General features: G+C 37.6%; 1 protein-coding gene and 1 long non-coding RNA gene across 2 annotated transcripts in view; one reads left to right on the plus strand and one right to left on the minus strand.

The window, feature by feature from the left end:
* LOC147760101 (uncharacterized) overlaps positions 1-12,740 on the minus strand; it is a 215,946-nt gene that overhangs the window by 1,150 nt on the left and 202,056 nt on the right. The window lies entirely within an intron of this gene.
* Positions 7,031-10,227, plus strand: LOC147760102 (chloride channel protein 2-like). The gene is made up of 5 exons (XM_086995531.1): positions 7,031-7,581; positions 8,424-8,955; positions 9,207-9,276; positions 9,793-9,990; positions 10,193-10,227. Exons 2-5 carry the CDS (start codon positions 8,695-8,697, stop codon positions 10,225-10,227), a joined length of 564 nt encoding a protein of 187 aa, XP_086851657.1. The 5' UTR covers positions 7,031-7,581; positions 8,424-8,694.

Raw genomic sequence — 12,740 nt, forward strand, 5'->3', positions numbered from 1 at the left:
TTTTTTTTGTATTTTTATTTTTAAAAACCACTGAATATGTGTTAAAAAGTTTTAATAAGTAAGTTAAGTCAATGCATTCAGTCAACAATATGAACACCATATACCTTAACTTACTTCAGTGTATTTATATATTCTCTCAAAGATGTCAACAGCATATATATATATATATATATATATATATATATATATATATATATATATGGAAAGATGTTACAATATGGAACATATTGAATGTATTTGATCTAATATGAACATACATGTACATTTATGTATATTAGTTCAGTAATTAGTTTTAGATTATTCATGGCTTTTATTAAATCACTATAAATATATATGGAAAGATGGTTCAATATCTAGCATATGTTAAGATATTATGTGGTCACTTACAGAGAACTAAGATTGAAAGATGTTTTAATTTAATAGCTATTGTACGGGTGTGTATACGAGTTCATTTATCAGTTTTAGAAAAATAATGTGGCTTTTGCAAAATTACCAAAATACGGACCTTGCAAATAAACTAATTTTCTCTAATTTAAGTTGTCTTACTTGTATCTTTAAAATATAGGCCTCTATATCGCCTTTCTTTTATGATACTTTATAAAAGCAAATTTGTATTATTTAAGGCCTCTAGGATATTAAAAATACGTCTAAAACTCGATTTTTAGTTTTTTATACGTTAGAAATAATCAATATTGTATCTAGTACTCAATTAAGTTATATTTGTGAAACACGGACTAAAAATATACATTTGGACGAGTTTGTCTACCTGCCCTGACTGGTACGGGTGGCAGGCTTTAGGCTCCGCCTCCGTTGTCAAGCACCGTTACTATGTTGGGCGGGGCAAGAATGGTTGTCTAACTTCTTAAGCTGTTACGCGTGCCCTGGCAGCCCATAAGTCTTACGTCAGCTAAGCAGAACACAGTTATATACACAGTAATGGGAAGAAAGAAAGTTGCGAGAAAACGGATGAGCGAGGAAAGCAAGATAATTTTGAAAGATAGTACTTCTGGTGGATGGAGAAACCCCGCATGTCATGAAGGGGAGTCTTCGAGTATGCAGGGAGCCAGCGCTCGGAAAATCTTGAAGGACGATTTATCGTCGAGCTCCGACAGCGGGGTTGTCAGAAAAAATCGTTAGGCAATCATTTTATTCACAATAAAGATTGTAACAGCAAGCAAGTTTATAAGTAATATTGCCACGCAAAACATTTTCAAATTCGCATGTTACGGTCTTGGCACTATGTGGCATCATGGCTGATACGTACCCACATTGGGCCATTTCTCGGAGTAATTCTTTCTTTGCTTTCTCAATTTTCGCGTCTTGGTGTGTAGAGCGGCGTCCATGCACGACGGGTGGCATTATCATCTGCTTGCGCCTCAAGTGATTTTCTTTTTGTTTGTTAGCGCTTCCTTAGACACTTCCTAGACAGTGCACAGACTTCTACTGCGTCAGGCACAATTATGATTAATTACGTCAGTGAAACGAGAGTAGGTAGACCTACTCAGCTGTCAATCATTTCTCAGGGAATATCGGCTTACGTGGTGCGAATAAGTTTGCGTACAAAAGTAAGATTTTCTGACATCTAGATAGAAACAAACAACCCAATTTTAACACGTAATGGTGTATAGACCTTCCGATCAATAAGATGATAACAGGTAAGGCGGAGGTGCAATTAATTTGCTAAATTAGCCCAATTACCTGAGCCAAATGGTTTATGAGCGATTTCTCAGCTTTGAAGATTGATATTATAGTCTTTACTTCAATCCCCATATCTCATTCTTTAACTGTCAGATTGACATGAAATTTGATGTGTCTGTGTTTCAGTATAATATCTAGTGGACTGAGTCTTGGTTTTTGGATTGACCTTTTATTTTTGAAGTTATTAATACTGAAATTGGAAGGTCCATATATAATTCGTAAAATTCACGTTTTATCAAAATAAAATCAAAAGTAAAAATAATAAGAGAAAATCCTAACAGAGTTTGCTGGTTTTTGTGCTAACCTTTAGATAGCTATTTCAATCGTATTAATAGGTTTTTTTGTTGAAGAGAAAATCTTGATTAAAAAAATGACAATTTTAGCCCCAAAACGCTGATATTACGTCACTCGTGTTACACTGTGACTACAATCTTTGGAAAATTGTTTTGCTTGCTACACCATATCCTTTAGTTATTAGGAAATTTCATTAGCTGCATTAGTTTTGGACTTAATATTCTAGAGGCCTTAAAGAAAGGGAGGGTTCCAGATGTCAGCCACTGAAAATTATAACACTTCAATACAACATAATAGTCAAAATTGCTGCCCAGAACACAGTGCTAAAACGTATTTTGATAAAAAAGAATCCTCAGAGAGACCACTAGCCTCCAAAAACATAACATATGTTCACCGTGATACAGTTGCTATAAAGGGTAATTCAAATGCAGTCTAAGAGAAAATCTTATTCCAATAAACTCTATATCTGGCTACCAATGTGTCATTTGCCCAATATCTAAAGTAGCATACCCTAGGTTCTAGATTCCGGTATTGCCAGCTCGATCTTGATTTCATATATAACCCATATCAGCAATACCAATACTAGTAAAAATGACTCCAAGGTATATTGAATATTTACAAGCTAATTTTTACGTTGCTCTGACACTCAGGGTAAAGTAGCCTCAATTCCCAGATATCTTCAGAGAGAGAGTAGAGCGTTTGCCTCTGCTTTATAAACACTGAAACATCTTATTTTAACTTCTTCAAATTTTAGTTTCCTGTAAACAACACAAAAACGGGGAATTTATATAAAATAATAATAATAAACAAACATAATACTCGTATAAATAAAAAATACATATTTGATGATCTGTAGAAAATATAGAGTCTAAAAGTGCATTTGTCAACCTGAAATGTATAAAGTTGAAGCCGTTTTATTTTGTGTGTAAACTTGCACATAAATACCCAGTACATCGACTGCGTATTCTTTTTGTCTCCCTACCGAGTGTTAATAGATATGTTTGAATTAGAATAATAAGATTGTCTTACTCAGTGGCGGATTTAGGGAGGGGGTTCAGTGGAGTCCTGACCCCCCCCCCCCTCCTTCGGTTTCTGAAAAAAAATCACACTAAATATTACCCTTTTGAAATGAGATTTTTAAGTTGCTGGTTTATAGTTCTTAACCGTTCCAAAAGACACCGTTTGGCATTAATTCAAAACACCAAAATATTTTGGGGCCCTTCAGTGGTCCCCCAACCCCACCACAAGGAGGCTGAGGGTCAGCTTCGAATCCGAGGTCTGTCATTCGTAAAAGACACTCTCACCCCCTTCAAATCCTGGATCTGCCCCTGTCTAACCACTTGTATAATGCGTTCAGGAGACAAAAATGGTGTCTTCTTTGTGAAATTGTTTTGCAAATATGCTTAGGCGGGGATGGTTTTTGTTCTTTATCCTTTACCAGCTACGCCACAGATCAAACTCAAATGAAGTCAATAGGTAATCCGGCATGGCGGCATGAATGTCATACTTCTCAGCAAGTTTTTTTTTCAAAAGTCACGTCGCCCTTATCACTATCAGTGATCTCTCAGTAATCTCTCTTGAAATTAGAATTTTGGTCAGCTGATTCATAGTTCTCAACCGTACCAAACGGCACCGTTTGCCCCCCAAAACACTCCACGGAGGCCGAGAGTCGGCTTCTTATCGGAGGCTTGTCATTCCTAAAAAAAGGCGATCACGTAAGATTGCCACCTGACATTTGGGTGCCTTGTGGCCTGTGAAAGGGAATTCCCCCCCCCCCCGCCCCAGGACGAATAACCTGTAAGAACTCGGCAAAGTGGTACGGTGAACAGTAGCGGATTTAGGGGGTGTCAAGTGGTTCCTGACCCCCTTCGATTTCTGGAAAACATCAAACCAATGGTCTTCTCTTGAAATTAGAATTTTGACAAGCTGAATCACAGTTATCAACCGTACCAAATGGCACCGTTCGCCCTCTAAAATACCAAAATTTTTCCGGTCCCTTCAGCGGGCCCCTGACCACAGTCCAAAGGAGGGGGGGGCGTCGGCGTTGCATCCGCGGACCCCCCCCCCCCTCTCAAAAATCCTGGGTCTGCCCCTGTCCGACACCCATATTCTTTCTTAATTATATCATGAATTTGACTCTCGATTTATACCGCTCACTTAGCAGGTGACAAGATGATACAACGATTAGCGTAGCATTTATATAAGTAATGGATTAAGACAGACATGGAGTATTCGTTATATTCAATGGCAAAGTGTATCAACATTTTTGGGCAACAATGTTTTTCTTGTTACGTTTTATTAAACTTTATTATTGTGTTTTCAGATTTGAGGGTAATTATTTCCACGAATATGATTTCTCGCTTGAGAGAGTAAGGTGGTAGTGACATTATAAAGCCATCTCCGTGCGTTTTATTGAAATATCCCCTCTAACAACGCAGATTTTGCCCTCAGCGGTATCGGTTATCTGGACAACATATTGTAAAACAGTTTTCACAAAATTTGATAAGGGTGGTTCAAAGGAAGGAAAGAAATGATTACAAATTAAACAGGCTCTCGATCTTGTATTCTCTTATGCTTCATTACCATTTACATTTTGGTGAAGGTTTGCATTCAATTGTGGGGAGATCTGGAGTTTCATTGGTTTTATTGAGAAATACAGGATGAGGGTAAACTCTGCGTAGTCTTCAGTAGTAAAACTGGGATATTAAATAAAAAGAATCAAAAAACAACATACACGTTACCAGAGGAAAGTAGCCTGCAAGTTTGGTTCTTCTCCACCCTCACCTCTCCCCCTCTCTGTTTCTCTCCATCTCTCTTACTCTCTCCCTTTCCCCCTCTATATCTCCCTCTCTTTTTCTCTCTGTGTGAGTACTAGATTCTCTCTCTCTCTTTCTCTCAAACACTGTAATTCACATGTACAGTATATGTACACAAGATATTGTTTTAAAACGCCTTAGGTTGTATTGTGCATAGCAATTGTACAGTATTTTTACAGTGGCTGATTTGCTACATTACTATAGCTTTTGTAAGCAACGTGTTCAAATAAACAAAAAATAGTTAAGTTTTAGTCCAATTTTGTTCAATTTTCTTTTTTTTACTCTCCAAACAATTTGCTTTAACATGGAGTCACCCAAGAGAAACATAACCTTTATTTTACATTCTCAGGTGAAGCAGAGCTTTTTGGGAGTTGTACTGAGATGGCTCCAAATCACAAGTCTACAGCACGGCCACTGAGAACCAACGTGCTGCAGGATGAGGTGACCGTTAGTGAGGACGCGGAAGTGACCATTACTGGGGACAACACAGAGTTCGTGTTCTCTGCCGCCAGCGAGGTGTCAGAGTTCCTGACGTCAAGTTATGACGTCAACGACACGTCATTATTTGACACCATCCCGGACCCAGAACCAGAGATTTTCTACAGTAAGTCGTAATTTTATCAGTTGAATTCGTTCCAAATATGTGGGAAACTTATTTATACACATGAATGACACAAAACACACACATACACACGCGCGCGCACGCACACACACGCACACACACAGAAATAATAAAAATTAAACGTTCACTCGAGAAAAATGTTGGACCTTAAGTATGATCTCAAAATCATGGCGATGGTCGATCTTTACATCTACATGTAGGCCTATTTAACATACTTGTACAGTGTATCCACTCATTTTCTACAGTGTGATACATGTACTATCGAAAATACTTGCCAAATTAAATCATTATAAAATCATAATAATGGCCGTAGCGGGATCTCGCGGCTTCGCAGCCTAAGGCCACACTTTTTTATTTTTATGGATGACATCCTCTGGGGACCCCAAAATCGGTGCGAGCGGGCGAAAAAAAAAAAAAAAAACAGTCCAAAAAAAAAAAAAAAAAAATGCTTAAGAAAAGTTATGTTTTCAGTTCACAGCTGGAAACACTAATTTACCACAGAAACACGTATCAAACTAACAATATATCTTTATCCATGCTCTCAAAATATTAAAGCATTGTGAATAGGGCCTACTTCGTAGAAAGGTAAAAAGTCATGAATATATATGCTGCATATTACCAAATCTATTTAATGTTATTTCATGCATTCTGTTGGGATAGCAATCAATAATACAAATATCAAATAAACAGCGTGTCTTTATTTGTACTCTCAGAAAATTAAAGCATTGTGAACACTTCACAGAATTGTTTAAAAAAATGAAGCAAAGATAGGCCTATGCTTCCTACTACCAAATCTAAAAAAGGTAATTTCGCACGATGCCATTTGTCTACTTCGACTCACATGTAGCAGCCAACTATCGGGTGGCCTGTCCGACTTTCAATCCACCAAATACCACGACACTCTTGTCGACCCTTTTTTCGCTACAAAAAAAAACCTGGTATGTGCTGCTTTGGACTACCCTGAGTGTCAGAGCAACATAAAAGCTAACTAGCTTAAATATACCTTGTGATGGAGTCGCTTTTACTAGTAAAATTCCCGTACTAGTTTACCTGGTATTGCGACATTGGTTATATATGAAATCAAGATCGAGCTGGCAATACCGGAATCTAGAACCTAGGGTTCTTTGGACAGAATGTCACTGAAATTTTCCGGGCGATGATCGCTGGCCAGCCTTTCGTATAATTGTAAAAAGGTGATATCTCCATGTCCAATATCAATGGCAAACCAATCCAAAACGACGGCCCCCGTTCTCTTTATGACTTTAATTGTCGTGTATTTTGAAATTAATGCTAGAGATGAATTTGACAGCAAAACGGCCATATTTCCACGTGGTGATAATACGCATGCGCAAAAAGATCATTTTCCGCACTCGGAACTACTCGGATGTCTCCGCAGTCAACAATGACAGTATGGAGCTTGGAATTAGCCGAGGATTGCCGATTGCATTTTCAGGCAAATTCAATAACGACGTTTGCGACAACTGACTTCCTTGGGGGGGGGGATTTTATTTTTTTTTTTTGGAGAACGGACAAAAATCGGTGCGCGCGCAGGATGTCATCCATAAAAATAAAAAAGTGTGGCCTAATGCTAAAGACACAGTTCACTCTAGGGAAATGACAACGCTGGAGAAGGCGGAGCCAATTTGAAGGCTTGTCATTGGAAGAGTTATGTACTGGGAGGGTGATTTAGTAAAAGGGCAAGTCACTGGAAAAGGGTCAGTCGCTTAAATAAGCAATTCACAGGAGGGATGAGGTGATTGCACATTTAGTTTTCATCATTTGTCTGTTTAATTATTGTGACATTCATTTTAGCTGAGCCTATAGTGTCTGAGTTGTAGAACATGTCATTTGCTTGATATGTTAATATCTGTGTCACTGTGATTGGATTATATGAGGAATCACAAGTTTTGAATAATTTCAAAGCAGTTCTTAACAAATAAGAACTATGCTTGCAGTGCAGTTTATATAAAAGGGAGTATGTTTTCTATTGGTAAATGATGCATCAGGTTAAAATTATTGTCCGATGGTACCTTTTCTTTCCTTTTACAGATTGGTGTGTGGGTTTGGCGGTGCTCTGTTCATTTATTTCCACAGGAAAATTATCCACTTTATACGAAAACAGAGGAATTTGTCCTCCTTTCTCCAGAAGAAGTAAGTACCAGTTACAGCAGGAGTCATCCACTGTATGTGACTTACAAGAGGGTTTGCACATGTATATGTCACATACAATAGACCACAAGTGTTTGTATAGCTGCTTCAAGCATTTATAGGATGATTACACTTGTATTTTGCTTACAACACAGTGAAGCATGTTAATATAGATGAGCGAGCAATTATTCTATTGTTGCTAACAGTAAATGTTTTTATGATTGTTATCACATAAGGAAATGTTTGGGATAATTATGTGAAAAGGACATAATGAAGATACCTTTTATTAGCATTCAGTTTATTCCCATTTTATGTGTGATATAATGTGTAGTAAATATAACGTGTTTTATTTATTTCAGTTGATTCATCTATCCTACTGTGATAACATTTTATGTGTAGATATAATGTGTAGTAAATATAACGTGTTTTATTTATTTCAGTTGATTCATCTATCCAACTGTGATAACATTTTATGTGTAGATATAATGTGTAGTAAATATAACATGTTTTATTTATTTCAGTTGATTCATCTATCCAACTGTGATAACATTTTATGTGTAGATATAATGTGTAGTAAATATAACGTGTTTTATTTATTTCAGTTGATTCATCTATCCAACTGTGATAACATTTTATGTGTAGATATAATGTGTAGTAAATATAACATGTTTTATTTATTTCAGTTGATTCATCTATCCAACTGTGATAACATTTTATGTGTAGATATAATGTGTAGTAAATATAACATGTTTTATTTATTTCAGTTGATTCATCTATCCAACTGTGATAACATTTTATGTGTAGATATAATGTGTAGTTAATATAACATGTTTTATTTATTTCAGTCGATTCATCTATCCAACTGTGATAACATTTTTGATATCCACTCTATCCTTTCCCCTGGGGCTGGGGCAGTATACAGCTGGAATGGTATGTATCATGGGGGGTGGGGGTGTTATTCTTCCCCCTGGGGCTGGGGCAGTATACAGCTGGAATGGTATGTTTTCTAGAAACATTTTTCACAAGACTAGGAAGCCAACATATGATTAGTTTGTCCGATTTACCAACACAACTTACCAAACACCCCTTTCCTGCATTAGTAATAGATACCTCAAAATGTACAGAGATTATACTGCTGTGGGCATAAATCACTTTCCACAACTCATGACAGTCCATCTGTCCTTTCAGTTCTCATGGAGAAATTTAATGTACTTTCAGTTAACTCACCGAGAAGCTGTGAATGAGTTGTTCAGTAACTTCACATGGTCCACGGGGAAAGCAGAGAACTTAGATCTGGACCAACTAGAGGTGCTCAGTCACTGGAATCACCCGGACACCAGCGTCTACGTCACACTGACTTTGTTTATTATTATACAGGTGAGATTTACTCTTTGTATGAGAAGACCAAACATCAACCCCAGTCTAATTGTATGAAGATTTTAAGAGTTGGCAATTTGAAAATTTGTCTGTTATAACCTAACTTTAAAATATGCCATGTGTCTCTGTAATACTTAAATTTTTTGGTATATATAAATAATTTTGAATGGTTGTGCACTGATTTCAGTTGTACAGAGTGATCTCACACAAACAGTTTACTTATAATAATAATGGATTACATTTGTTTTCAGTTTGTGACAGCTGCTTTGGCTGGTTCCCTCCCCATTCCTGCTGGAGTGTTCATTCCTGTCTTCACTATAGGTAAGTTGTGTCATCATTTTACCACTTACTGTTGCCTTGTCAACTCTTCCCCAGGACTGCGGACTGTGCAATTACATATTATAGGAAAGCTTTTTTAATAACATTTCATTTTGTTTTGTTGCATTTCTTTGATATGTTAACATGTTCAGAAGTAGGTATGAGCATTTTGAGTTCAGTTATATTGATAATTCTTCATTCATTTGAATAATTTTCATCATCCTTGGCTAGTCTACTAATTATTATAAGGTCAGATGCTGAATTTAAAAAGAATACAAATTAAAGAGTATATGAGTATTAACACATGCTCCCTGTAAAGTCTGGTTTGGAGTGCACTGACCTCGACCTACAGTGACCTTGACCCACCGTGACCTTGACTTATAGTGACCTGTCCACACTGGTCTGATGGTGTGACACACTTGAAGATTATGACAGCTGTTTTTCTGCCTAAATTCTCCTGCACTATGCTGCCATCTCCAGGTTGAAATTAGCTAAGAGAATGTTCTTAATTATTCCCAGGTGCTGCCTTTGGTCGTCTTGTAGGAGAGTGTTTGGCGACGTGGTTCCCCAGTGGAGTGAGGATGGGAGAGCAGGTGTCTCCTATAGTCCCTGGAGGATATGCTGTAGTAGGTAAGTGTATGACTACATGGTATCCCAGTGAAGTCAGGATGGGAGAGCAGGTGTCTCCTATAGTACCTGGAGGATATGCTGTAGTAGGTAAGTGTATGACTACATGGTATCCCAGTGAAGTCAGGATGGGAGAGCAGGTGTCTCCTATAGTACCTGGAGGATATGCTGTAGTAGGTAAGTGTATGACTACATGGTATCCCAGTGAAGTCAGGATGGGAGAGCAGGTGTCTCCTATAGTACCTGGAGGATATGCTGTAGTAGGTAAGTGTATGACTACATGGTATCCCAGTGAAGTCAGGATGGGAGAGCAGGTGTCTCCTATAGTACCTGGAGGATATGCTGTAGTAGGTGAGTTTATGACTACATGGTATCCCAGTGAAGTCAGGATGGGAGAGCAGGTGTCTCCTATATAGGACTTGCATTATTCGAAAGGTGCGATGTGCGCATGACCAGAATTGTGCACTGCAGGGGTCAAAATAGTACCGGAAGCGTTGTTGACAGCGATAGGAACACATGATGGAAGCAGAAGACGCGCCGGGGGCGATATTAAACAAGCCATTTGAGCCGACAATGGTGCCGGAGTTGAAACGTTGGTTAAAATGTAGGTTGCCCACACATCAGGCAAAAAAGAAGAGCTGATAAAAAGGTATGTTACAAGATATTTTCTTAAATACACGACCAAAAACAAAACCCTTATGTGGTCATTATGTAATTATGTTCACCTGAGTCATTCATTGGGGAGATAAATTTGTCACCTGGTTCAGGCAATTATCTGATACAATCTCTGAGGTGGGCTAGTGCACTGTACAATAAAATTAGTACAAGCTCCCTGTCATTATTAGTGCATCTATCATTCGTTTCTTCATTATCCTTCTGTTGTGTATCCAAGTAGATTTCGGTTAAAAATTTTCTGTTTTGTCATCAGTCTAATATGTATGTATGTAAATAATCACTGTTATAGATGTATTGATGATGACTTTAATAATTATTTTCATGACTATTTTTTACTTGTTTTATAGGTGTAAACTGTACAGTGAGAATAGAGAGAGAAACAAAATATTGGATCCAGACAGTGGAGTTTGGAAGAGAAAATTAGAAGTAGGCCTACCAGATTGAAGTTTGAATCAAGACAGTGGAGAATGGACCAAGCCCTTGAAGGGAATGCCCAAACCGTTTTTTTTTTTTTTAATATTTGTCTTTTAATAAATACAATTCAAGATTTTGTTTCACAATTTTATTTTGCATAATAAAACCAATGATGTTGCCTTGGAAATATCTTTCCAAGGTACCTTATGATATTTCATGTTTTAAAATGCAATGTTTTAAACATTTTCTAGATATGTTCAAGTGCAATGTGATAATAAAAATGTGATATTTGGTAAAATTGTTCTCTTTTTTGTTATTTGCATAAGTAATATACGATTCAATACTCCTTCACAGTCAGGATTAAACCTGGTTTTAGTTTTACTGAGGTCTAAGCAATGGCGATAACAAAACTCTTAAACTAAAGTAAAACTAAAACCAGCTTTAACCTTGCTGTGAAATCAAACCAAAGTTTCACATGACAATTTTCATGCCATTTTTTATACTGAGGTAATGTCAGAGTATAAAAAGTCATGAAAATTTAAAATTCCTCGTAGGTTTCAAGACCGATGAAATATTTACCCATTTCAGGTTTGTTGTGCATAGACGTTATGCTGAAAGTGTGTTTGTCAACTTCCTCATGTGCTTTGGACAGTTATTCCAGCATTTTATGTACTTTTCCTCTGTCACACTATTTCTTCATGCATTTTTTTTTTTTTTTTTTTTTTTTTTTTGTTCATTGTAATTCCACCTTGTTTCCGAAAGTTCAATTTCTAAAGATCAGATTTTCTGTTCCATACTGAAAATAATGTCCTTTTTCCTTAACTGTCGTTAAAAGCGCATCTGAGCCTGCATATGATACAATGCAGTCTGCACATGTATTTGAGAAGCCATTTTCGTCCTCGATGTTCAACTTCCCAATCGCCGCCAGGTTCACTAAAATTTGTCTCAGAATTAGCTGTAGGCCTATCAACAGTTAAATGTCTAATAAATTTTCTTCGGGGCTTACAAACCTTCGTTTGCTTGAGTGAAAATATAATTGGTCTACCACCCAAATACGATTTATTTCCTCCTTCAAAATGAGCACTACACACAGGGTGATGCTTGGCGGGCTCGAACTTACTAAATTTGCTTTTATTTCCCGCTCGTCCAATATTGTCAATCCATATACCTCTCTCTTTTGGGTCCTTGGGGAAAGCATAAAATGAAAAATTTCGATCTCGCTTCGTGTTGTTGAAACAACAAGGCAAAAAACACATATAACCGCCGAGAGGCATTTTATTTCTTTGTACAGAAATGGCGGCAACGCAAGATGGGTCCCACTTTACCCACAATGCATTGCGCTCAATATCGAAAACGAGACGAATAATGCAAGTCGTATATAGTACCTGGAGGATATGCTGTAGTAGGTGAGTGTATGACTACATGGTATCCCAGTGAAGTCAGGATGGGAGAGCAGGTGTCCCCTATAGTACCTGGAGGATATGCTGTAGTAGGTGAGTGTATGACTACATGGTATCCCAGTGAAGTCAGGATGGGAGAGCAGGTGTCCCCTATAGTACCTGGAGGATATGCTGTAGTAGGTGAGTGTATGACTACATGGTATCCCAGTGAAGTCAGGATGGGAGAGCAGGTGTCTCCTATAGTACCTGGAGGATATGCTGTAGTAGGTAAGTGTATGACTACATGGTATCCCAGTGAAGTCCGGATGGGAGAGCAGGTGTCTCCTATAGTACCTGGAGGATATGCTGTAG

The sequence above is a fragment of the Lingula anatina genome, chromosome 9 (genome assembly GCF_051362555.1).
Source record: "Lingula anatina isolate TDL-2025a chromosome 9, LinAna3.0, whole genome shotgun sequence".
Classification (NCBI taxonomy): Eukaryota; Metazoa; Brachiopoda; class Lingulata; order Lingulida; family Lingulidae; genus Lingula; species Lingula anatina.